This window comes from Carcharhinus amblyrhynchos, unplaced genomic scaffold (genome assembly GCF_965287045.1).
Source record: "Carcharhinus amblyrhynchos unplaced genomic scaffold, sCarAmb.v2.hapA scaffold_39, whole genome shotgun sequence".
NCBI lineage: Eukaryota > Metazoa > Chordata > Chondrichthyes > Carcharhiniformes > Carcharhinidae > Carcharhinus > Carcharhinus amblyrhynchos.
This window is the reverse complement of record NW_027649780.1, coordinates 3,088,073-3,115,245: the sequence shown is the minus strand read 5'-3', so window position 1 is coordinate 3,115,245 and position 27,173 is coordinate 3,088,073. Positions and strand designations below refer to the sequence as shown.

General features: G+C 49.2%; 1 protein-coding gene across 2 annotated transcripts in view; it reads left to right on the top strand.

Moving 5' to 3' along the window:
- Positions 1–8,338, top strand: part of LOC145335611 (uncharacterized) — an 8,768-nt gene extending 430 nt beyond the window's left edge. The window contains exons 1-2 of one of the 2 annotated variants that reach the window (XM_080181414.1): positions 23–324; positions 6,948–8,338. In XM_080181414.1, the coding sequence (XP_080037540.1) occupies positions 7,052–8,242 (1,191 nt within the window). In that variant the 5' untranslated portion in view covers positions 23–324; positions 6,948–7,051 and the 3' untranslated portion in view covers positions 8,243–8,338. Of the gene's footprint in view, positions 1–22; positions 325–6,947 lie in introns of those variants that run through there. The other variant, XM_080181413.1, reaches the window with a different exon arrangement.
- The last annotated feature ends 18,835 nt before the right edge of the window (positions 8,339–27,173 follow it).

Below are 27,173 nucleotides of genomic sequence, written 5' to 3'. Positions count from 1 at the left end.
GACCAATCGGCGTGTGGGATGGTGAAGGGGGCGGGGCCGGCCCTGCTGGCTCTGAGTGAGGCCAGTGTCTCTTTGTCTGGCTCCCTGGATGGAACTGATCCCCTGATCCAGGGCCTAGGCTGCAAACTGGGCCTGGGGCCTCGCTTTTTGTTTTGCAAGCTGCATCCATCAACCCCCTACCCCCGCCCCCTCCCCTCTGCATCTAATCTCTCTGCAGCCAGTTTTATTGTTTTCTGCATTACAGTTTTTCTTTTGCAAAAAGGAAAGGAACCAAAAAAAGAGAAAAAACCGAGAGTTTTATTTTCAAGGAATCTACAGCCTGTGGTTGGTTTGTGCAGGGTCTTTTTTTATTAACCCCCTTTCCCTCATGTCCCTTGAATTTCTAGACAGTGAAATGTTTTAGTGTGGGTGGAGGAGTGGGTGGTGGGAGGTTTTAAAGATTGCAAGATGTTTTTTGGTTACAGCAAAAGGCATAAACTCTTTGCATTTGGATGCCAACAAGAAAAAGAGTTGGGAGGGTGGGAGATCTGCTATTTTCTGCATTGGTGCATTTTTGTATGCCATCTTTAAGCAGCATTAAAATAAATGCACCAAGGCAGAATGTGGCAGATCTCCACTTGCCTGATTTGCAGCCCACCCAACCCTTTGTTGCGGGCAGATGTTTAAAGGGATGTCTCCTTATCTGGGGTGCCTCCTCTGCTGCTGTTGGGTGTTACGTGAGAAGGGATTGAGGAAGACACAGGCCACCCTCTTCCCCTTTCCCTGCGCCAAACCCAACGCCGTGCTCTCCAGCACAGTTGAAAGAACAAGAAGCCATCTTGTTCTGAGGGGGGTGGTGGGAAGAGAGGGAAAACGTACCTCTCCTATTAGACTGGCATAGGGGGTGGGGGCAGGTGCATGCTGACCTCTCCTCTGCCCACGTGGCGTGACGGTTCTGCGATCTTGTTGAAACTGAACAGGGTGCATACAGGATGTTTCCCCTGGCTTTGGTTGGGGGGGGGGGGGGTGCTGTCTAGAACCTGGATGTGGAGGAATTTCTTCACCTAAAGGAAGCTCGGTTGCTGAGATCATTTACGACAAACTGACAGATTTGATTTAATTTGGTTTATTATTGTTACAGGTATTGGGATACAGTGAAAAGTTTTTTTTGCACACTATATAGACAAAGCATATCTTTCATAGAGAATGAAAGGAGAGGGTGCAGAATGTTACAGTCATAGCTAGGGTGTAGAGAAAGATCAGTTTAATGTAAGGTAAGTCCATTCAAAAGTCTGATGGCAGCAGGGAAGAAGCTGTTCTTGAGTGGGTTGGTACGTGAACTCAAGACATTTATATCTTTTTCCCGAAAGAAGAAAATGGAAGAGAGAATGTCCAGGGTGCGTGATTATGCTGGCTGCTTTCCGAGGCAGTGGGAAGTGTAAACAGTGTCAATAGATGGGAGGCTAGTTTGAGGGATGGATTGGGCTTCGTTCACGACCATTTGTAGTTCTTGCAGTCTTTGTGGGAAAAGCATGAGACAGGAAATCAGAGATGCCTGTGATAAGGGAACAACTTTAAGCTGCATATAGATTGGGAGAGTCAAATTAGTCATAAGACAGTCGAGAAGGAATTTCTGGAGTGCATACAGGATGGTGTCTAGAGCAATACGCTGAGGAACCAACAAGGCCATTTTGGACTGGCTGTTGCACATTGATAAAGGATTAGTTGGCAATCTAGTTGTGAGAGAACCCTTGGGGATAAGTGGCCATAATATACTAGAATTCTTTGTCAAGGTTGATTTCAAGAAGTATTAGATACAGCTCTTGGGGCTGAAGGGATAAGGTGGAATCGGGATATTGAATTTAATGATCAGACATGATTGAAAGGAATGGCGGAGCAGGCTTGAAGGGCCAAATGGTTCCTTGCAGTCTTGGGCAGAGCAGGAACAATACCAAGTTGTGATACATCAGGAAGGGATGCTTTCTGTGGTGCAACTGTAAAACTTGGTGAGAGTTGTAGCTGACATGCCAAATTTCCTCAGCCTCCTGAGAAAGTAGAGGTCTTGGTGGGCTTTCTTCACTATAGAGTCGGCGTTGGGGGAACAGGATGGGTCGTTGGTGATCTAAGTTGCTGGGCTGTCCAAAACCTGGGCTTGGGGGTGGTGGAGGACATACTCGGATTAAGGGCACGGTATTGGGAATGTAGAGGAATGTTCTCACCCGGAGGAAGCTCAGTCGCTGAGCTTGTGGGAGACAGGCCGATGGATTTGATTTGATTTATTATTGTCACACTTATCAGCATACAGTGAAAAGTATTGTTTCTTGCATGCGATAGAGACAAAGGATACCATTCATAGAGAAGGAAACGAGAGAATGCAGATGTGTAGAATATAGGGCTAACGGTAGGGCTCTGAATAGTGTGGATGAACAGAGGGATCTTGGTGTATGTGTACATAGATCCCTGAAAGTTGGGAATCAAGTAGATAGGGTTGTTAGGAAGGCATACGGTGTCTTGGCGTTTATTGGTAGGGGGATTGAATTTAGGAGCCGCAGCGTCATGTTGCAACTGTGCAAAACTCTGGTGCGGCCGCACTTGGAGTATTGTGTGCAGTTCTGGTCCCCACATTATAGGAAGGATGTGGAGGCTTTGGAGAGGGTGCAGAGGAGGTTTACCAGGATGTTGCCTGGTATGGAGGGGAGGTCCTATGAGGAGAGACTGAGGGATTTGAGGTGGTTTTCGTTAGAAAGAACGCGGCTAAGAGGGGACCTTATTGAAACATATAAGATGATTAGAGGTTTAGATAGGGTGGACAGTGATAGCCTTTTTCCTCGGATGGAGAAAGCTAGCATGAGGGGGCATAGCTTTAAATTAAGGGGTGGTAGTTATAGGACGGATGTCAGGGGTAGGTTCTTTACCCAGAGGGTGGTGAGGGATTGGAATGCCCTGCCTGCTGCAGTTGTAGATGCGCCTAGTTTGGGGGCGTTTAAGAGATCCGTGGATAGGTTTATGGATGGAAAGGGTTTGGGTTAGGTTAGAGGGTCATTGCTTTTTAACTGGTCGGCGCAACATCGTGGGCCGAAGGGCCTGTTCTGCGCTGTTATGTTCTATGTAGTGTTACGTTCACAGCTAGGGTGTAGAAAGATCAACTTTAGACGAGGTAGGTCCATTCAAAAGTCTGGCAGCGGCAGGGAAGAAGCTGTTGTCGAGTTGGTTGATACGTGACATCAGACTTTAGTATTTTTTTCCCGACGGAAGAGAGAATGTCCAGGGTGTGTGTGATCTTTAATTATGCTGGCTGCTTTTTCAAGGCAGCAGGAAGTGTAGACAGAGTCAATGGATGGGAGGCTGGTTTGTGTGATGGACGGGGCTACATTCAGAACCTTCGTAGTTTCTTGTAATCAGGAGCCATACCAAGCTGTGATACCAGAAAGGATGTTTTCTATGATAAATGTTACCATATATAGAAGTTACTATTAATATGAAAATTTGAAAAAAGGACAGTTCTGCAGCCTAGGATGACACAGTAGTACAGTGGTTTGTGCTGCTGCCTCACGGTGCCAGGTCCCGAGTTTAATTCCTGCTTGAGTCATTGTCTGAGTTTGACGTTCTCCCTGTGTCTGTGTGGGTTTCCTTCCGGATGCTCCGGTTTCCTCCGCAAACAAACTTTAAACTTGATTTATTATTGTCATGTGTATTGGGGTACAGTGAAAAGTATTGTTTCTTGCACGCTATTCAGATAAAGCATACCGTTCATAGCAGAGGAGGAAAGGAGAAGGTGCAGGATATAGATTTTGGGGGAACAGTGTGAGTCGCGGGGTATGGGGAGAGCACGGGAGAGAGGTGTTGAGGTACTGAGGATTGCATTGAAGGAGCAATCTCAAGGGGTCAAACGGCTCCTGAGTCCCTTGGTTCACACACCCCACCCCACTCCCTTCATGCAGAAAGCAGTAGTGTCCAAAGATGTACGGGTTAGGGGGATTGGCCATGTTAAATTGCCCTTTAGGTGAATGGGCCTGGGTGGGATTGTTGTCAGTGGTCCTAATGGCCTCCTGCGCTGTGGGGATTCTATGAATATGACCTGATTCTGGGGAAACGGGAGAGTTTTTGTCGGGCTAGTTTTATCATCCTGCGTGTTTTCTCGTTCTGACTCAGGGAAGGGCAAATATTGAAAGGGCATTCTCCACCTGACGAGATTGTGAGATGATGTTCTTGTTTGCGAGAATTCTCTGCCCATTGACGTGGTGGAGGCTACCTCGTTGCATATGTTTAAGTCAGGGGTAGATAGATTTCTGATCGATAAGGGAATTAAGGGGTTATGGGGAGCAGGCGGGTAAGTGGAACTGATCCACTTCAGATCAGCCATGATCTTATTGAATGGCGGAGCAGGCTCGAAGGGCTAGATGGCCTACTCCTGCTCCTATTTCTTATGTTCATATGAGAGGCTGGGACAAGGCAGGTGGTGAGGGATTTAAAAATTGTGGTGTCTCCCATTGGAGATAGGGATGAGGAACATTTTTGTCCCTCAGTGGGTGGCTAGTATTCCCGAGGAAAGCCAGGAATATATTTGAGGTAGAGCAAGATTGGTGAAAGATTATCAGCAGGTCAATAGGAATGTAGGGTTTGATTTGATATATTGCTGTCACATGTATACAGTGAAAAGTATTGTTTCTTGCACGCTATGCAGACTAAACATACCGTGCATAGTGAAGGAAAAGGAGAGAGTGCAGAATGTAGTGTTACTGTCATAGCTAGGGTGTAGAGAAAGATCAACTTAATGCAAGGTAGGTCCATTCAAAAGTCAGATGGCAGCAGGGAAGAAGCTGTTCTTGAGTCTATTGGTACGTGACCTCAGACTTCTATATCTTTTTTCCCCAATGGAAGAAGGTGGAAGAGAGAATGGCCGGGGTACGTGGGGTCCTTAATTATGCTGGCTGCTTTGCTGAGGCAGTGGGAAGTGTAGATGGAGTCAATGGATGGCAGGCTGGTTTGTGTGATGGACTGGGCTTCCTTCATGACCCTTTCTGTGGTCTTGGGCAGAGCAGGAGACATACCAAGCTGTGATACAACCAGAAAGAATGCTTTCTATGGTGCTTCTGTAAAAATTGGTTAGAGTTGTAGTGGACATACCAAATTTCCTTTGTTCCAGGAAAAGTGGAAAACCCTTTCAAACCCACAGAAAGGGTTTGACCATTGATGTTGGATTTCACAGACCCATAGAGTCACAGAGGTTTACAGCATGGAAACAGGCCCTTCGGCCCACCTGGTCCATGCTGACCTTTGTATTTGACCATGAAGCTACTCTCAATTGCCTGCGTTTGGCCCTTTTCGCTCTACACTAATCTTACCCATGTAACAGTCTAAATGCTTTTTGAAAGACAAAATTGTATCCGCCTCAACTACAATCTCTAGTAGCTTGTTCCAGACACTCACCACCCTCTGTGTGAAAAAATTATCCCCTGGACCCTTTTGTATCTCTCCCCTCTCACCTTAAACTGATGCCTCTAGTGTTTGACTCCCCTACCTTTGGGAAAAGATGTTGACTATCTAGCTGATCTGTGCCCCTCATTATTTTGTTGCCCACTATAAGATCACCCCTGAGCCTCCTACACTCCAGAGGAAAAAGTCCCAGTCTATCCAGCCCCTCCTTATAACTCAATCCTTCAAGTTCCAGTGGCATCCGAGTAAATATTTTCTTTACGCACTTTCTAATTTAATAATATCCTTTCCACAATAGGGTGACCTGAACTGTACACAGTATTCCAAGTGTGGCCTTGCCAATGTCTTGTACAACTTCAACGAGACGTCCCAGTTCTTCTGTGTTCTGACCAATGAAACCAAGCATACTGAATGCCTTCTTCGCCACCCTGTCCACCTGTGACTGCACTTTCAAGGAGCTATGGACATGTACCCTTAGATCTCTCTCCCTATAAACCTCCCCGACCATTAACTGAGTAAGTCCTGCCCTGGTTCAGTCTATCAAAACACATTGCTTCTCATTTATCTGAATTAAACTCCATCTGCCATTCATCAGCCCTCTGGCTCAATTGATCAAAATCTTGCTGCATTCCTAGATAACCTTCTTCACTGTCCATTACGCCACCAATTTGATGTCATCTGGACAGGAATTGAGCGAGGAGGGAAAGAGTGTGTGCGGGAGTGGGATAGAGATTAACAACTTCTGCAGCTTGAGGAGATTGCAAGAGAGGGAAAAAAAACAACCCAGAGAGGTAAGAACTGTCTGTTCCCAAATTTTGGGGCAGCGCGGTAGCACAGTGGCTAGCACTGCTGCCTCACAGCACCAGGGGCCCGGGTTCTGGCTTGGGTCACTGTCTGTGAAGAGTCTGCACGTTCTTCCCGTGTCTGCGTGGGTTTCCTCCCACAGTCCATAGTTGTGTGGGTTAGGTTGATTGGGCCATGCTAAATTACCCTTACTGTCGGGGGGATTGGCAGGATGAATATGAGGGTGTTACAGGAATAGGGCCTGGGTGGGATTGTGGTCGGTACAGAGTCGATGGGCCAAGTGGCCTCCTTCCGTACTGTAGAAATTCTTATAGTTAAGAAAGCCCATTAATGCCACTACTTTCCCGGAAATCTAAGGAAATTTAGCATGTCGGCTACGACTCTCACCAACTTCTACAGCTGCACCATAGAAAGTACTCTTTCTGCTTGGGACACAGCTTGGTGTGGGCTCCTGCTCTGCCCAAGGCCGCAAGGAACGACAAAAGGTGAACGTGGCCCAGGCCATCACGCAAACTTCATTGCAGTGTTAATGTAAGCCTACTTGTGACACTAATAAATAAATTTTACCTTCACCTTTTTTTCCATCCTGGGCTGTCAGTGACGGGTTTTGGAAGCTCCTTTTTTTTTAACGGGGACTTAGAAGAGGAGGATTTACACACACGCAACTCAAAACTGAGACTTCCTCTCCTGGTGGGAAAGTAACGCCTTTCCTTTCTCTCTGTGAATAGGGGCTCAGAAGCAGAGGAGTTCTGGACGGAGATCTGGAAGCAAACCGCGCGCGGTGACCTGACGCCGGATCGTTTTGGCAGCTGAGTCTGGTCGAGCGGTAGCCATGGACGGCGAGAGCGGCAAGGCGGAGAAGAAGGAGGCGGAGAAGGAAGCCAGGCCGAGCTCCGAGGGCGGCCCCGGGCCCCGGCCGCGGGAGCGGGGCGCCGAGCGGCCCCACAAGTGCGGCGACTGCGGCAAGGGCTACCACACGGCGTCGGAGCTGGAGACGCACCGGCGCAGCCACACCGGCGAGCGCCCCTTCTCCTGCCCCGTCTGCGAGAAGGGCTTCACCCGCTCCTCCGACCTGCGGGTGCACCAGCGGGTCCACACCGGCGAGCGCCCCTTCTCCTGCCCCGTCTGCGAGAAGAGCTTCACCCGCTCGTCCCACCTGCTGACCCACCAGCGGGTGCACACCGGGGAGCGGCCCTACAGCTGCTCGGTGTGCGGCAAGGGCTTCACCCAGCTCTCCAACCGGCTGCGGCACCAGCGCCTCCACACGGGCGAGCGCCCCTTCACCTGCCCCGTCTGCCGCAAGGGCTTCACCGACTCCTCCACCCTGCTGCGGCACCAGCGCCTGCACACCGAGGAGCGCCCCTTCACCTGCTCGGTGTGCGGCAAGGGCTTCACCCGCTCGCCCCACCTCCTCACCCACCAGCGGGTCCACACCGGGGAGCGCCCCTTCTCCTGCTCCGTCTGCGGCCGCCGCTTCACCCAGTCCTCCCACCTGCTGACCCACCAGCACAGCCACACCGGGGAGAGGCCCTTCCGCTGCTCCGTCTGTGGCCGGGGCTTCACCCAGCTCTCCCTGCTGCTGGCCCACCAGCACCTGCACGCCGAGAACAACCCCGTCAAGTACCCCGAGGGCGAGGCGCCGGTGGCCGTGGTGGTGGTGGAGGAGGAGGAGGGGGGGGGGGAGGCGGAGGGCGAGGGGGGGCAGGCGGAGGGCGAGGGGGGCCCCCTCCCCCTGCCCCTCCTGCACCCCCGGCCGGCCGCCCAGGCGGGCGAGCGCCCCTTCAAGTGCTCGGTCTGCGCCAAGGCCTTCACCTGTCTCTCCCACCTGCTGCGCCACCTGCGGGTGCACTCGGGCGAGCGCCCCTTCCAGTGCTCGGTGTGCGAGAAGGGCTTCACCCAGTCCTCCAGCCTGCTGACCCACCAGCGCATCCACACCGGGGAGAGGCCCTTCTCCTGCTCCCAGTGCGGCAAGGGCTTCTCGCGCTCTTCCCACCTCCTGCGGCACCAGCGCATCCACGTTTGACACAGCAGGGGACCCCCACCGAGGAGGGGGAGGGTGCCTCAACCCCCAAGGGATCCACTTGACCGTGTGTCCCTGACCAACTGGGAGGGAGGGAGGTGGGGGGGAGTGGGTTGAATGGGGAAGGAGTGGGGGGGAGGTGGTTTGTCATCTACGCCCGCGTTCGCACCCAGGCTAACTCTGAAGTGTGGATATTCTGCACCAATGTCGAACGAAGGGCCTCTCCCTCTCTCTAATGTTGCCCGGACACCCGAAAGTCACGGCAGAATCTGGGTTGGGGGAGATGGGGGGTGGGGGGGGGGGGTGGTTGGTGACACACATACACCTCTGAACTCTTCCTTGCGCGCTCTCTCCTCCCCACCCCACCCCTCACCCACCCAAACATCAGCCGTTGAGGTGTCAACACAGGATTATGTTGCGGGATTATTCCTGGAATCGCCATTTCGGAATCCCAGACTGTTCAGGATCACTGGGGTCGGTGGAGGGGAGGGGGGGGTGGTGGGGAGGGTGCCGGGCCGGGCTGGGCTGGGGTTGGGGGGGCAGGGAGGGGTGGTGGGGATCGGTGCTGAGGGAGGGTGCGGGCGACTGGGTTTATCGCTAGTCTTAATCCCAACTTGGTGAATGAATCATAGCATTCCATTGAATAAGCTACGTTGAGGCTCCCTGTGTCAGTCTCCGTGTATGAATGTGCGAGCGTGCGTGTGTGTGTGTGGGGTTGTTAATTTTGCGATGGATTGTATTGAGGGGAGGGTGGGAGGGTAGGCGGGTGATAGGTTGATGGGCTAGTGAGAGATGTGACGCAGTATTACCCGGGGCGGGGAGCCCGTTGTGTCACCCGAGTTAGCCCCCAGCGAGTGTGGTAGTTTATATCAGGCAAGAGGAGATTGGTGTCAGTGTGAGATTTGTATCAGAGAGGAGGAGATTGGTGTCGCTGAGTGTGGAGATGATTTTAGACGCAGCCTTTACTGAATTACACTGAAATTTGGCATTTGCATAGTTTTACGGTAGAATTTAAATCCTAGAGATGCCAGTGCTTTGGATAGTTTGATTTTATGACTCTTGCTGAGTATTATAAATGGTTTCTTAATCAGGTCCAGTGTCTGGGTGATGGTGAGATCGATGGGGTGCAGCTGGTCTCTCCGTCAATCCACGTGTGCCACGATGCAGGGCATCAGAGCTTAGATCCCCTCCCCACATCCCCCCCCCCCCAAAAAAAAAACCCTGGTTTGCCTCACAGAGCTCTCCCAAAGCACAATCTCTCAACCTTGCTCCTTGTGTGTGGAGTGTTTATGCGTGCGCGTGTGTATGCCTGCCTGTGTGTGTGCGGTCTTGTCCCACCTCTGTGTGTGTGTGTGTGTGTGTGTATGTCTGTGTGTGTGGGCATGCCTGTGTGTGCGCGTGCGCACGTGGGTAAATGTGGGCACACCTGTGTGTGAGAGCATACACGAGTGTCCCACCTGTGTATGTGTGTGTGCGTGGGCACACCTGTGTGTGTGTGTGCGTGGGCACACCTGTGTGTGTGTGTGCGTGGGCACACCTGTGTGTGTGTGTGCGTGGGCACACCTGTGTGTGTGTGTGCGTGGGCACACCTGTGTGTGTGTGTGCGCGGGCACGCCTGTGTGTGTGTGTGCGCGGGCACGCCTGTGTGTGTGTGCGCGGGCACGCCTGTGTGTGTGTGCGCGGGCACGCCTGTGTGTGTGTGCGCGGGCACGCCTGTGTGTGTGTGCGCGGGCACGCCTGTGTGTGTGCGCGCGTGTGGGCACGCCTCTGTGTGTGTGCGTACATGCCTGTCCTGCCTGTGTGTGAGCGCACGCGTGCCCCGTCTGTGTGCCCGCCTGTATGTGTGTGTGTGTTTGTGCGCCTACACCTGTGTGTGAGTGTGGTTGCGGGCAATGGGTGGCGTTAGCTGGGAATTGGCCATTCCACACTGCTGCAAAGTTCCCTGCTGATGCCCCAAACCGAAATACTGGGGACACCTCCCCCTCTCTCTCTCTCTCTCTCCCCACAAAGGGAGGGCCTGAATCTGAGCGAGAATTGCAGTGCCCGGGTTTGGGGGCTGGTGGGGGTGAGTTGTTAGGTTTTGTACCAGTCAGGGGGATGCTCTCCTTGTTGTCCGGGAGAAGGATGTCGTGTCGCGCTCTCTCTCTCACACGGGCACGGCGGGACTCGGGTTGATGAACAGTGGGCTGAGTTTCCCACGTTGGGTGAACTTGGTCGCTGCGGGGGGAAGGGGATCGGGGGGGGGGGGGTCGCATGTTTCGACTTCAATCACTGAAACTTTGGGTTGGGGAGGGGGTGGCGGGCGCGGATTTTAAAGAAACAGGAACCCTTTCTCGCGTTTTATTTCTCCGGTTGTTTTGGAGGTAGATGCTATGAGCTACGCCGCGTATTTGTAATCTAGCTTTTTGCCTGTTGGTTTAGATGTTGCTTCTCTTTGTTGATGCATTAATGACCAATAAACTCCCCTTTGTAGTTTCCCCTCTGGTCTGTGCCTGCTGCTGTCTGAGGACGGGGGTGGGGAGGGCAGGAGGGCAATGTGGCTGGGTGGGCAAGGGAGGGAGGGTGGGGTGGTGCCGTCTCACGGAGGCTTCGGGCACCGAAATGGGGCTGGCACTGGGTGACAGACTTGAGAACGGGCTGAATGGCCTCCCGTTCCCTGGCACTCCCTGTTGCTCTATTTCTCATACTACATATGGAGGTAATATGGATCCTTTCCCTTTGTCACTGTTGGCTCTTCTTGCTCACCCCTCCTTCCTCTCGGACCACCGCCCCGGCTCCCCCTTGGCCCTTGGCTGCCCCATCTCCCCCCACCCACCTGACCCCTGCCCTCCTCCACACCCTCCCCCACCCCTCGGCTTGCCCTCGCCCTCCCCCTCCCGGCCCCCCCTCGGTCTGCCTCCCCTCTTGGCCCCCCCTCTCGGCCCGCACCCCCCCCCCCCCCCCCCCAACCCAAACCCCCATTGCTCTTGGATCCCCCCCACTTCCCTCTCAGGCCCCCGCCCTGACAGTATAGGGAGGGTTTCAGGGGAGCCAGAACTCAGTGGTGCCTTCACCATGGTGACATCGTGACGAATTGGAGCCCTCCCGCCATCCAGTCGGCAACTCCTTTCCTTGTGCGGTACCAACTGTGGCTGCCTTTGAAATTTGGAATTCTTGAATCTGTCCTGATGGGTGCAAGACTCAAAATTTCAACAGCCTGTCCGTTTTCACCAGCGATCTTCCCAGAAATCGGAAGGCGTTTATTAACCTCTCTGGTGCGATGTTGAGCAAGCTCTGGCAGAGATTGACAATGTGCGACGTGGGCACAGGCTCTGCTGTATTTTTGAATGGACGGGGATCCCAGGATGACTTGTCCTCTTGTAGCTTTTGGTGTTAGTGTTCCTCTTGTCTCTCTCGCTCCGTCGCTCTCTCCTCCCCTCTCCCTCAGCTCTCACCTTGTTCTCTTTGTCTGCTTTCTCAAGTAAAAGTCTGGTTTTCTCTTATCTGTTAAGTTAAAGTCGCCGCAGTCCCAGATGACCAGAGGCTGTGACTGGTGGTGATTTAACCTGAGGGTCGCCGCACCTCAGGCGAATGGCAAGATTGAGAAGTTGGGGCCTTCATGGATAACCACAGCCGCTGGGAGAATTGAACCTGTTTATTGGCATCGCTCTGCATCACGACAGAGTGGCACAGTGGTTAGCACTGCGTCCTCACAGCGCCAGGGACCCAGATTCGATTCCAGCCTTGGGGTCAATGTCTGTGTGCGTTTCCTCCGGGTGCTCTGGTTTCCTCTCAGTCCAAAAGACATGTTGGTTAGGTGCGTTGGCCATGCTAAATTGTCCCTTTGTATCCAAAGCTGTGCAGGTTAGGGGGCTCAGTGGAGTAAATACATGGGGATAAGGCCTGGGTAGGATTATGGTCAGTGCAGATTCGATGGCTCAGTTCCCATAACCCCATACATTTCTCATGGCTAATCTCCCTAACTCCTACATCTTTGGACACTAAGGGGCAATTTAGCATGGCCAATCCACTTGACCTGCAACTCTTTGGACACTGAAAGACAATTTAATACGGTTAACCCCACCAACCGGCACATCTTGGGACTGTGGGAGGAAACCAGAGCACCGGAGGAAACGTGCGCAAACATAGGGGGGACGTGCAGACTGCACACAGTGATGCAAGTCAAGATTGAACCCAGGCCCCTGCAGCTTGAGGCAGCAGTGTTTGCCACCGTACCACCCCTGTTGATTTGATTTATTATAGTTATATGCATTGGGATACAGTCAAAAGTAGCAAGGTGGTTAGCACTGCCATCTCACAGAGCCACACACCCAAGTTCAATTCCGGGTTTGGGTCACTGCCTGTGCGGACTCAGCATGTTCTCCCCGTGTCTGCATGGGTTTCCTCCGGGTGCTCCGGTTTCCTCCCACAGTCTGAAAGGTGTGCTGGTTTAGGTGCATTTGCCATGACAAATTCTCCTGCAGTGCATGAGAACATTTGCTAAAGTGTGGCAAGTAGGGGATTTTCGCACTAACTTCATTGCAGTGTTAATGTAAGCCTACTTGTGACAATAATAAGTAAATTTTAAACTTGATTTATTATTGTGAAAAATATTGTTTCTTGCGCGCTATACTGACAAAACAAGGGCGAAGGAAAGGAGAGGGTGCAGAATGTAGCATTGCAGTCTTAGCTAGGGTGTAGAGAAAGATTAACTTAATATATGGTATATCTATTTAAAAATTTGATGGCAACAAGGAAGAAGCTGTTCTTGAGTCAGTTTAAAGTTTATTTATTGACAAGAACAGCTTCTTCCCTGCTGCCATCAGACTTTTGAATGGACCTACCTCACGGTAAGTTGATCTTTCTCTACACCCTAGCTATGACTGTAACGTTCTGCACTTCTTTCCTTCTCTATGAAAGGTTTGCCTTGTCTGTACTGTGCAAGAAACAATACTTTTCACTGTATGCTAATACATGTTTCTATAAATATATAAAACAAAAAGAGTGGCTAAAGCTAACATTGATCCTTTTGAGGATGAGAAGGGGGATGTAATAACTGGAAATGAGAAAATGGCTGAGGGATGGAATGGATATTTTGTGTTGGTCTTCACAATGGAAGACACAAAATTGATGACAGGAAGGCTATGGCAGGTGAAGACCTAGAAACTATCATTTATCACGAAAGAGGTAGGTTGGGCAAGCTAATGGGGTTAAACATAGAACATTACAGCACAGTACAGGCCCTTCGGTCCTCGATGTTGCGCCGACCAGTGAAACCAATCTAATGACCCTCTAACCTAAACTATTCCAAGGTTATCCATATGTCTATCCACTGACCATTTGAATGCCCTTAAAGTTGGCGAGTCCACAACTGCTGCAGGCAGGGCATTCCACGCCCTTACTACCCTCTGAGTAAAGAACCTACCTCTGACATCCGTCCTATAATTACCACCCCTCAATTTAAAGCTATGTCCCCTTGTGTTAGCCATCACCATCCGAGGTAAAAGGCTCTCACTGTCCACCCTATCCAATCTTTTGATCGTCTCGTATGCCTCAATCAGGTCACCTCGTAACCTTCTCTCCAATAAGTCCCCTCAGCCTTTCCTCATAAGACCTCCCCACCATACCAGGCAACATCCTGGTAAACCTCCTCTGCACCCTTTCCAATGCCTCCACATCTTTCTTATAATGCGGCAACCAGAACTGTACGCAATACTCCAAGTGCGGCCGCACCAGAGTTTTGTACAGCTGAAACATGACTTCACGGCTCCGAAATTCAATCCCTCTACCAATAAAAGCTAACACACCGTATGCCTTCTTAACAACCTTATCAACCTGGGTGCCAACTTTCAGGGAGCTATGCACATGTACCCCGAGATCTCTCTGCTCATCAACACTACTGAGTCCTTCCATTAGCCCTATATTCTGTACTCCTGTTACTCTTACCAAAGTGAATCACCTCACACTTTTCCATATTAAACTCCATCTGCCACCTCTCGGCCCAGCTCTGCAGCTTATCTATGTCCCTCTGCAAACTGTAACATCCATCCTCACTGTCTACAACTCCTCCAACTTTGGTGTCGTCAGCAAATTTACTAATTCATCCTTCTACATCCTCATCCAGGTCATTTATAAAAATGACAAACAGCAGTGGCCCCAAAACAGATCCTTGAGGTACACCACTTGTAACTGAACTCCAGGTTGAATATTTCCCATCAACCACTACCCTCTGTCTTCTATCAGCTAGCCAATTCCTGATCCAAACTGCTAAATCACCCTCAATCCCATGCATCTGCATTTTAAAGGTAGACAAGTCTCCTGACCCTGATGGAATGCATTTCAGGGTTGACAAAGAGATGACGGGGGAAATAGTAAATGCACTACTGGTAATTTACCAAAATTTGTTGGACTCTGCGGTGGTTCCTGCAGATCGGAAGACAGCAAATGTGATGCCACTGTTTAAAAAAGGAGGTAGACAAAAGGCTAGTAATTATAGGCCGGTTATCTTAACTTCTATCATCAAGGAAGAAATAGCGAGACACCTGGATATAAATTGTCCCATTGCTAAGACACAGCATGGTTCATGAAGGGAAGGCCTAATTTAACTAATTTGGTGGAATTCTTTGAGATCATTACATATGCAGTGGACAATGAAGAACCCGTGGATGCAGTGTATCTGGATTTCCAGAAGGGATTTGACAAAATGCCACACCAAAGGCTGCTGCATAAGATAAAGGTGCATGGTGTTATGGGTACTGTATTAGCATGGATTGAGGATTGGTTAAATAGCAGAAGGCAGGGAGTGGGGGTAGATGGCTTTTTTCTGGTTGGCGAATAGTGACTAGTGGTGTGCCTCAGGGATCAGTGTTGAGACCGCATTTGTTTAGAATTTATATAGATGATTTGGAATTGGGGACCAAGTGTAGTGTGTCAAAATTTGCAGATGACACTAAGATGAGCGGCAGAACAAAGTGTGCAGAGGACGCTGAAAGTCTGCAGAGAGATATATATAGTCGAAGTGAGTGGGCAAGGGTCTGGCAGATGGGAGCACAATATTGGCAAATGTGAGGTCATCCATTTTGGTAGGAATAATACCATTTATTATTTAAATGTAAAAAAAATTGCAGCATGCTGCTGTGCAGAGGGATCTGGGTGTCCTTGTGCAGGAATCACAAAAAGCTGGTTTGCAGGTACAGCAGGTAATTAAGAAGGCAAATGGAATTTTGTCCTTCATTGCGAGAGGGATAGAGTTTAAAAACAGCAAAGTTATGTTGCAGCTGTATAAAGTCCTGCTGAAGCCACACCTGGAGTACTGTGTACAGTTTTGGTCTCCTTACTTGAGAAAGGATGTACTGGCACAGGAGGGAGTGCAGAGGAGATTCACTAGGTTGATTCCAGAGTTGAGAAGGTTGTATTATGAGAACAGACTGAGTAGAATGGGACTATACTGATTGAAATTCAGAAGAATGAGGGGAGATCTTATGGAAAGGCATAAGATTACGAAGGGAATAGATAAGATACAAGTTTTCCACTGGCAGGTGAAACTAGAACTAAGGGGCATGGCCAAATATCGCACTGAGTTGAGGAGGAACTTCTTCATCCGAAGGGTTGTGAATCTGTGGAATTCCCTGCCCAGTGAAGCATTTGAGACTACCTCATTGAATGTTTTTAAGGCAAGGATAGATTAATTTTTGAACAATAAAGGAATTAAGATTCATGGTAAGTGGAGCTGAGTCCATTGAAAAGATCAGCCATAATCTTATTGAATGGTGGAACCGGCTGGAAGGGCCAGACGGCCTACTACTGCTCCTGGTTCTCACGTGACAATAATAAATCAAATCAAAAACAATTATCATTTTACCTCGCGAGGGTCAGGACAGGAAATCGCATCGGGAGTCGGAGCCAGTATCGCTGCAACATCTCCTTCGTATTTACAGGTTTCTGGGAACCTGGGTTCGAATCCTGCCACAGCAGCTGGTAGAATTTGAATTCAATAAAAATAATCTAGAATTAAGAATCTACTGATGATCATGAAACCATTGCTGATTGTTGGAGAAACCTTTCTGGCTCACTAATGTCCTTTTGTGAAAGAAATCCGCTGTCCTTACCTGGTCTGGCCTACGTGTGACTCCAGAGCCACAGCAATGAGGTTGGCTCTCAACTGCCCTCCAAGGGCAACTACGGATGGGCAAGAAATGCTGTGTCAGTCAACAACGCCCATTTACCATCAATGAAGAAAAGGAAAGCTAGCGTGGCACAGTGACACTGGTTAGTGCTGCTGTGTCACGATGCCAGGGACCTGGGTTCAGTTCTTGGCATAGGTCGCTGCCTTGTGTGGAGTTTGCACGTTCTCTCTGTGTCTGCGTCGGTTTCCTGCCACCTTCCAAAGATGTGCGGGTTAGGTGGAGTGGCCATGCTAAACTGACCCGACTGTCAGGGGGATTAGCAGGGTAAATATGTGGGGTTACGGGAATAGGGCCTGGGTGGGGTTGTGATTGGTGCAGACTTGATGAGCCAATACACTGTAGGGATTCTATGATTTGAGGTTCCATGATCCATTTCCACAGATGAATAAAACAGAAGCTTATTACATAAATGATGACCGTAAGACATAGGAGCAGAATTAGGCCACTCGGCCCATCGAGTCTGCTCCGCCATTCGATCATGGCAGATATTTTTCTCGTCCCCGTTCCCCCGCCTTTTCCCCATAACCCCGATACCCTTATTAATCAAGAACCTATTGATCTCTGTCTTAAAGGCACTCAATGACCCAGCCTCCACACCCTTCTGCAGCAAAGAGCTCCACAGATTCACCACTCTCTGGCTGGGTGGTTAGCACTGCTGTCTCACAGAGCCAGGGACCTGGCTTCAATTCCCAACTCAGTCACTGTCTGTGTGGAGTTTGCACGTCCTCCCCATGTCCGCATGGGTTTCCTCCGGGTGCTCCGATTTCTTCCCAGAGTCTGAAAGACGTGCTGGTGAGGTGCGTTGACCCAACTAGGCGTTGAAATGTGGTGACAAGGGGATTTTCACAGTAACTTTATTGCAGTGTTGATATAAGCCTGCTTGTGACTAATAACTAAACTTTAACTTTAAAGGATTGTCCCTTCAGTCTGAAGTTTTGCCCTCTTGATCTAGTTTTTGCTACTAGTAGAAATGTGCTCTCCATGTCCACTCTATCCAGACCTAGCAGTATCCTGCAAGTTTCAATAAGAACCCCTCTCATTCTTCTAAACTTCGAGTACGAATCCAGAATCCTCAATCGTTCCTCATACGACAAGCTCTTCATTCCAGGGATCATTCTTGTGAATCTCTTCTGGACCCTTTCCAACACCAGCACATCCTTCCTCAGATACGGGACCCAAAACTGCTCATAATACTCCAAATGGGGTCTGACCAGAGTCTTATCCAGCCTCAGAATTACATCCCTGCTAATAGAACATTACAGTACAGGCCCTTCGGCCCTCGATGTTGTGCCAAGCTATGCCCAAACCCAAGATCAAGCTATCCCACTCCCTATCATTCTGGTGTGCTCCATGTGCTTATCAAATAACCGCTTGAAAGTTCCTAAAGTGTCCGACTCCACTATCACAGCAGGCGGTCCATTCCACACCCCAACCGCTCTCTGAGTAAAGAATCTACAGTAAAAAGTCTGACAACACCAGGTTTTAGTCCAACAAATTTATTTGATAATAGACTCGCAAGCTTTCGGGGTTAGCCCCTTCGTCAGGTGAATGGAGAGTTCTGGCCTCAGACAGAGCATATAAAGCACAGACAGTTTAGAGATTACTGATTAGAATGCAAAACCTTACACCTAACCTGCTGTTCAAGACCTGAAGTGGCTGACAATGTGAGTGGAAGGAGCACTGATCACAGGTTAAAGAGATGTGTATTGCCTCCAGACAGTACAGTAAGTGAGGTTTTGCAAACCCAGGCAAGTCACGGGGGTTACAGATAGTGCGACATGAACCCAAGATCCCTGTTGAGACCGTCCTCATGTGTGCGGAACTTGGCTATCAGTCTCTGTTCAGCGACTCTGCGCTGTCGTGTGTCGTGAAGTTCCGATGCGCCACAGCGAAAAACTGCACCGATCTCCTCAGAAGGCAAACACAGGACACAGTGGACAGAGTACCCTTCGTTGTCCAGTACTTCCCCGGAGCAGAGAAGCTACGACATCTTCTCCGGAGTCTTCAACATATCATTGATGAAGACGAACATCTCGCCAGGGCTATCCCCACACCCCCACTTCTTGCTTTCAGACAACCACACAACCTCAAACAGACCATTGTTCGCAGCAAACTACCCAGCCTTCAGGAGAACAGTGACCACAATACCACACAACCCTGCCACAGCAACCTCTGCAAGACATGCCGGATCATTGACATGGATACCATCATCACACGTGAGAATACCATCCACCAGGTACATGGTAAATACTTTTGCAACTCGGCCAACATTGTCTACCTGATACGTTGCAAGAAAGGATGTCCCGAAGCATGGTACATTGGGGAGACCATGCAGACGCTACGACAACGGATGAATGAACATCGCTCGACAGTCACCAGGCAAGACTGTTCCCTTCCTGTTGGCGAACACTTCAGTGGTCACGGGCATTCAGCCTCTGACCTTCGGGTAAGCATTCTCCAAGGCGGCCTTCACGACACACGACAGCGCAGAGTCGCTGAACAGAGACTGATAGCCAAGTTCCGCACACATGAGGACGGTCTCAACAGGGATCTTGGGTTCATGTCGCACTATCTGTAACCCCCGTGACTTGCCTGGGTTTGCAAAACCTCACTTACTGTACTGTCTGGAGACAATACACATCTCTTTAAACTGTGATCAGTGCTCCTTCCACTCACATTATCAGCCACTTCAGGTCTTGAACAGCAGGTTAGGTGTAAGGATTCGCATTCTAATCAGTAATCTCTAAACTGTCTGTGCTTTATATGCTCTGTCTGAGGCCAGAACTCTCCATTTACCTGACGAAGGGGCTAACCCCGAAAGCTCGCGAGTCTATTATCAAATAAATAGGTTGGACTAAAACCTGGTGTTGTCAGACTTTTTACTGTGTTTACGCCAGTCCAACGCCGGCATACCCGCATCATAAAGAATCTACTTCAGACATCCCTTCTATATCTCCCACCATGAATCTTAAAGTTATGCCCCCTAGTAATAGCTACATCCACCAGAGGAAATAGTCTCTGAACGTCCACTCTATCTCACCCTCTCATCAGTTTATAAACTTTGTCTTTCATCCTCCTCTGCTCTAAAGAGAAAAGCCCCAGCTCCCTCAACCTTTCCTCATAAGACCTACCCTCCAAACCAGGCAGCATCCTGGTAAATCTCCTCTGCACTCTCTCCAATGCTTCCACATCCTTCTTATAGTGAGGTGACCAGAACTGCACACAATATTCCAAATGTGGTCTCACCAAGGTCCTGTATAGTTGCAGCATAACCCCACAACTCTTAAACTCAAACCGCCTGTTAATAAACGCTAACACGCTATAAGCCCTCTTCACGGCTTTGTCCACTTGAGTGGCAACTTCAGAGATCTATGGATATGAACCCCAAGATCTCTCTGTTCCTTCACATTCCTCAGAACCTTGCTGTTGACCCTGTAATCCACATTCAAGTTTGTCCTACCAAAATGAATCACCTCACACTTATATTGCACCCTGCTCTTGTATTCTAGCCCTCTCGGCATGAATGCTAACATTGCGTTTGCCTTCCTAATTGCCACCTGAACCTGCACTTAACCTTAAGAGAATCTTGAACAATGACCCCCAAGTCCCTTTGTGTTTCTGATTTCCTCAGCATTTCCCCATTTAGAAAATAGTCTATGCCTCCATTCCTCCTTCCAAACTGTATAACCTCACACTTTTCCATATTGTATTCCATCTGCCACTTCTTTGCCCACTCTCCTCGTCTGTCCAAGTCGTTCTGCAGCCTCCCCTGCTTCCTCAATACTACCTGTCCCTCTACATGTTTTTGTATCATCTGCAAACTTAGCAACAGTGCCTTCAGTTCCTTGTTCCAAATCATTAATGTATATTGTGAAAAGTTGTGGTCTCAGCACTGACCCCTGAGGCACACCACCAGTCACTAGCTGCCATCCTGAAAAAGACCTCTTTATCCCCACTCTCTGTCTTCTGCCAGTCAGCCAAACCTCCATTCTTGCCAGGATCTTACCGTTAACACCATGGGCTCTTCACTTATTTAACAGTCTCCTATGCGGCACCTTGTCAAAGACATTCTGGAAATCTAAATAAATCACATCCACTGGTTCTGCTTTATCTAACTTCCTTGTTACCTCCTCAAAGAGCTCCGAACAGATTTGTCAGACATGACCTCCCCTTGACAAAGCCGTGCTGACTCAGTCCTACTTTATCATGCACTTTCAAGTACTCTGCGATCTCATCTTTAATAATGGACTCTAAAATCTTGCCGATGACAGAAGTCAGGCCTATAATTTCCCGTCTGCTGCCTCCCTCCCTTCTCAAACAGCTTTGTTACATTAGCTACTTTCCAATCATCTGGGAGCCTCCCTGCCTCCAGTGATTCCCAAAAGATCACCAACAATGCCTGCATAATTGCTTCAGTTTTCCCAGAACCTTCTCCTTAGTGATGGCCACTACACTCACCTGTGCCCCCTGACTTTCCTGGAGCTCTGGCATCCCACTGGTATCTTCCACCGTGAAGACTGATGCAATGAAGATCATTGCTTCTCCAGTCTCATTTTCCAGTGGTCCAATGGCTATTTTTGCCTCTCTATTACCTTTTATATATTGAAAAAAACTCTTTTGATCTTCTTTTATATTACTAGCTAGCTTACACTCATATTTCAACTTCTCCCCCTTATTGCTTTTTTAGTTGTCCTCTGCTTGCTTTTAAAGGTTTCCCAATCCTCTGGCTTCCTGCTAATCCTCGCCACTTTGTATGCTTTTTCTTTTGCTTTTATGCTGTCCTTGACTTCCCGCATCAGCCATGGATGCCTCGTCCTCCCCTTAGCATGTTTCCTCCTCCTTGGGATGAATTTCTGTTGGTGCCTCCCGAATAACCCCCAAAAACTCCTGCCTTTGCTGTTCCACTGTCTTCCCTGCTAGGTTCCCTTTCTAATCAACTCTGGCCAGCTCCTCCCTCATATCTTTGTAGTTACCTTTATTTAATTCTAATACCGTTACATCTGATTCCAGCTTCTCCCTCTCAAACTGCAAGGTAAATTCTATCATATTGTGGTCACTGCTCCCTAAGGATTCCTTCACTTTAAGTTCCCTAATCAGTCTGCCTCATTACACATCACCAAATCCAGAATTGCCTGTTCCCTATTAGCCTCTGTCACAAGCTGTTCCAAAAAAAATCTCTTAGACATTCCACAAATTCCTTTTCCTGAGATCCACTAACTACCTGACTTTCCCAGTCCACCTGCATATTGGAGTCCCCCATGATTATTGTAACATTGCCTTTTTTATACACCTCTTCTATCTCCTGATATATTTGCTGCCCCACTACCTGACTACTGCTGGGGGACCTGTTCATAACTCCCATCTTTTCACCTTTGCGATTCCTCAACTCTCCCCACAGAGATTCTATGCCTTCTGATCCTATATCACTTCTTGCTATCGATTTAACTTCATGCCTTACTAACAATGCAACCCCTGCCCCTTCGCCCATCTGCCTGTCCGTCCTTGGATATTTAGATCCCAGCCCTGTTCCCCTTGCAGCCACGGCTCTGTGATGCGCACAACATTGTACCGGCCAATTTCAATTTGCGCAACAAGCTCATTTACTGTACATTGGTGAGGCCACACTTGGAATACTGTGTACAGTTCGGGTCAGCCTATTATAGAAAGGATATTATTAAACTCGGAAGGGTGCAGAAAAAATTTACTAAGATGCTACCGGGACTTGATGGATTGAATTATAAGGGAAGGCTGGATAGACTGGGACTTTTTCCTCTGGAGCATAGGAAGCTGAGGGGTGATGTTATCGAGGTCTATAAAATAATGAGGGGCATCAGCTAGTCAGTCAATATCTTTTCCCAGAGGTAGGGGGAGATTAAAACTAGAGGGTATAGGTTTAAGGTGAGAGGGGAGAGATACAAAAGGGTCTTGATCAGAGATTGAGGAGAGTCAGAGAATCCCTACAGTACAGGAGGAGGCCATTCGGTCCGACAGTGCAGAAGGAGGCAATTTGAGACTGCACTGACAACAATCCCATCCAGGCTCTATCCCTGTAACCCCACATATTCACCATAGCTAATTATCCTGATACTAAGAGGCAATTTAGTGTGACCAATTCACCTAACCTGCACATCTTTGGATAGAGTCATAGAGGTTTACAGAATGGAAACAGGCCCTTCAGCCCAACTTGTCCATGCTGTCCCTTTTACTTAACCCTGAGCTGGTTTCAGTTTCCCATGTTTGGCTCATATCCCTCTATAGCCGTCTTACCCAATCAACTGTCTAAATGCATTTTAAAAGACAAAATCATACCCGCCTCTACTACTACCTCTGGCAGCTTGTTCCAGACACCCACCACCTTTTGTGTGAAAGAAATCACCCCTCTGTATCTCTCCCCTCTCACCTTAAACCTATGCCCTCTAGTTTTAGTCTCCCCTACCTCTGGGAAAAGATATTGATTATCTAGCCGATCTTTGCCTCTCATTATTTTACAGACCTCGATAAGATCACCCCTCAGCTTCCTACGCTCCAAACAAAAAAGTCCCAATCTATCCAGCCTTTCCTTATAACTCAGTCCATCAAGTCCTGGTAGCATCCTAGTAAATCTTTTCTGCACTCTTTCTAGTGTAATAATATCCATTCTATAATAGGGTGAACAGAACTGTACACAGTATTCCAAGTGTGGCCTTACGAATGTCTTGTACAACTTCAACAAGACATCCCAACTCCTGTATTCAATGTTCTGATCAATGAAACCAAGCATACCAAATGCGTTCTTCACCACTCTGTCCACCTGTGACTCCACTTTCAAGGAGCTATGAACCTGTACCCCTGGATCTCTTTGAATCATAGAACCCTACAGTGCAAAAGAGGCTCTTCGGCCCATCGAGTCTGCATTGACCACAATCCCATCCAGGCCCTACCCCCATATCCCTACACATTTACCTACTAATCCCTCTAACCTATGCATCTCAGGACACTAAGAGGCAATTTTTTAGCATAGCCAATCAACCTAACCTGCACATCTTTGGTCCTGTGGGAAGAAACCAGAGGAAACCCACACAGACATGAGGAGAATGTGCAAACTCCACACAGACAGTGACCCGAGCCGGGAATTGAACACAGGACCCTGGAGTTGCGAAGCGGCAGTGCTAACCACTGTGCTACCGTGCAGCTTTGTCTGTAACTTTCCCAAACTCCCTACCATTAACTGAGTAAATCAAAAGAGAAGACACTGGAAAATCTCAGCAGGTCTGCAGCATCTGCAAGGAGAGAAAAGAGCTGACGTTTCGAGTCCAGATGACACTTTGTCATTCATCAGCCCACTGGCCCAATTGATGAAGATCCCGTTGCAATCTGAGATATCTTCTTCACTGTCCAGCACCAGTCTTGGTGTCATCTACAAATTTATTAACCATGCCTATTAAATTCTCATCCAAATCATTAATATAAACTACAAATAACAGTGGACCCAGCACTGATCCCTGATGCACACTGCTGGTCAGGCCTCCAGTTTGAAAAACAACCTTCTACAACCATCCTCCGTCTTCCGTCATCAAGTCAATTTTGTGTCCACTTGGTTACCTTACCCTGGATCCCACGAGATTTAACTCATGCAACAGCCTACCATGGCGGTATCTTGTCAAAGGCCTCGCTAAAATGCATGTAGACAACATCAACTGCACTGCCCTCATCTACCTTCTTGGTTACCATGTGGGAGGAAACCCACGCAGACACAGGGAGAATGTGCGAACTCTACACAGACAGTGACCTAAGCCAGGAACCGAACCTGGGTCTCTGGTGCTATGAGGCAACATTGTATCAGAACAGAGGTGCAGAGGGATCTGAGTGTCCAAGAGCATGAATCACAAAAGGTACAGAGCTGATAAAGGCAAGTCTCCCTTAAGGAGAAGGAGGCCTTTTGGTCCTTCGAGTCTGCACTGATTCTCCGAAAGAGCATCGTATCCAATCCCCCGCCCTATCTCCATAACCCTACCTATTTATTGCACTAATCCCCCTAGCCTGCACATCTTTGGACACTAAGGGACAATTTAGCATGGCCAATCCACCTTACCCATACATCTTTGGACTGCGGGAGGAAACTGGAGCACGCGGACAAAACCTACACAGCCACGGGGAGAGTGTGCAAACTCCACACAGACAGTCACCCAAGGCCAGAATTGAACCCCAGCCCCTGGCATTATGAGGCAGCAATGCTAACCACTGTGCCGCTATGTTGCCCTTTGTATGTAGGGAGCACGTGACAGAGAATAGTGTAGCTGCTGGGTGAGGTTACAGAGATACAGAGGAGTGTAGGGGTCTGGAGGAGGTTACTGAGATAGGGAGAGGTGTAGGGGCTGGAGATGGTTACTGAGATAGGGAGGGATGTAGGGGCAGAAGGAATTTATTGAAATAGGGAGGGTTGTAGGGCCTGAGGGAGGTCACTGAGATTGGGAGGGTTGTAGGTGTTGGGGAGATTAATGTGATAGGGAGGGAGTAGGGGCTGGAGGAGGTCACAGGTAAGAACAGTTGTGGGGCTGGAGGAGTTTACAGAGGTAGGGAGGAGTGTACGGGTTGGAGAAAGTTACAGAGATAGGGAGGAGTGTAGGGGTTGGAGAAAGTTACACAGGAAGGGAGGGGTGTAGGGGTTGGAGAAAGTTACAGAGGTAGGGAGGGGTGTAGGGATTGGAGAAAGTTACAGAGGTAGTGAGGGGTGTAGGGGTTGGAGAAAGTTACAGAGGTAGGGAGGGGTGTAGGGATTGGAGAAAGTTACAGAGGTAGTGAGGGGTGTAGGGGTTGGAGAAAGTTACAGAGGTAGGGAGGGGTGTAGGGGTTGGAGAAAGTTACAGAGGTAGGGAGCGTTGTGGAGGCTGGGGGAGATTAGTGTGATAGGGAGGGATCTAGGGGCTGGAGGAGGTTACAGAGGTAGGGAAGGTTGTTGGGGCTGGAGGGGCTAACCAAAATAGGAGGGTTGTCGGAGCTGGAGAACATTACAGAGATAGGGAGGGTTGTAGGGGCTGGGGGGATATTAGTGTGATAGGGAGGGCTGTAGGTGTTGGAGGTTAGAGAGATAGGGTGGGTTGTAGGGGCTGAAGGAGGTCACACAGGTAGAGAGGAGTGTTACAACGGGGGGAGGTTACAGAGAAGGGGAGAATTCGTAGGATCTCTATAGTGCAGAAGTAGGCCGTTTGAACATAAGAACAGGCCTCACTTGGCCCATCAAGTTTGCACTGACACTCCGACAGAGCATCTTTCTCAGACCCTTATCCTACATATTTACGCTGCTAATCCCCTCTAATCTTGGAACAATGAGATACAATTCGGCATGGCCAATCCCTCTAACCTACACATCTTGGGATTCTAAGGGGCAATTTAGCATGGCCAATCCGCCTAACCTGTAAACCTGCACGTCTTTGGACTGTGGGAGGAAACCGGAGCGCCCGGAGGAACCCCATGCAGACATGAGGAGAATGTGCCAACTCCACACAGACAGTGACCCAAGGCTGGAATCGAACCCAGGTCCCTGGAACGGAGACCTGAAAAAGTTTACGACTTTGGTTTACCATTTCAATATTTCTGAATAAAGAGGCATGTCAAAGTTTTTCAAGTGGTACATATCAGGACACAGCACAAGGAGACCAATATCAGGGAAAGAACAACAATTCATAATGCATGAGAAGAGAGAGCTGATTTATTGGCAGTTGGATATTAATTTGATCTGGGGCGGCATGGTAGCATGGTTAGCACCGCTGCCTCACAGCGACAGGGACCCTGGTTCAATGCCTGACCTCTGGTGACTGTTTGTGCAGAGGTTGCACATTCTCTCCATGTCTGCGTGGGTTTCCTCCGGGTGTTCCAGTTTCTTTCCACTGTCCAAAGATGTGCGGGTTAGGTGGACTGGCCATGCTAAACTGCCCCTTAGTGTCCCCAGGTTTGTAGGTTAGGAGGTTTGGCCATGGAAAATGTGTGGGGTTACGGGGATAGGTTGGGAGGGCTGGGTAAGATACTCTGTCAGAAGGTTGGTGCAGACCTCTTCTTCACTGTCGGGATTCTACAATTTCGAGCCAGTGAAGGAATGGCAAGTCAGGATGGTGAGAGACTTGGAGGGAAGACTTCAGGTGGTGGTGTTCCCATGTACCTGCTGCCCTTGTCCTGCTAGATGGAAATGGTTGTGGGTTTGGAAGGTGCTGTCTAAAGAACTTTGGTGAATTCCTGAAGCGTGTCTTAGAGTCATAGAGGTTTCCAGCATGGAAACAGGCCCTTCGGCCCACCTTTTTTTTATTGACTAAGCTAGTCTCACGTTTGAACATAAGAACATAAGAAATAGGAGCAGGAGTAGGCCATCTAGCCCTTCGAGCCTGCCCCGCTATTCAATAAGATCATGGCTGATCTGTCGTGGCTCAGTTCCACGTTCTCGCCCTCTCCCCATAACCCTTAATCCCCTCGCTTATCAAAAACCTATCAACCCGCGTCTTAAATATATTTAGCGAGGCAGCCTCCACCACTTCAACAGGCAGAGAATTCCAGAGATTCACCACCCTTTGAGTGAAGAAGTTCCTCCTCAACTCCGTTCTAAACCGCCCCCCCTTTATCTTGAGGCTGTGCCCCCTAGTCCTACTGTCCTTTCTGAGTGGGAAGAGTCTCTCCACCTCTATCCTATCCATCCCATTCATCATCTTATACGTCTCAATGAGATCTCCCCTCATTCTTCTAAACTCTAACGAGTACAAGTTTGGCCTATATCCCTGGACAGCCATCTTGCTCATACTACC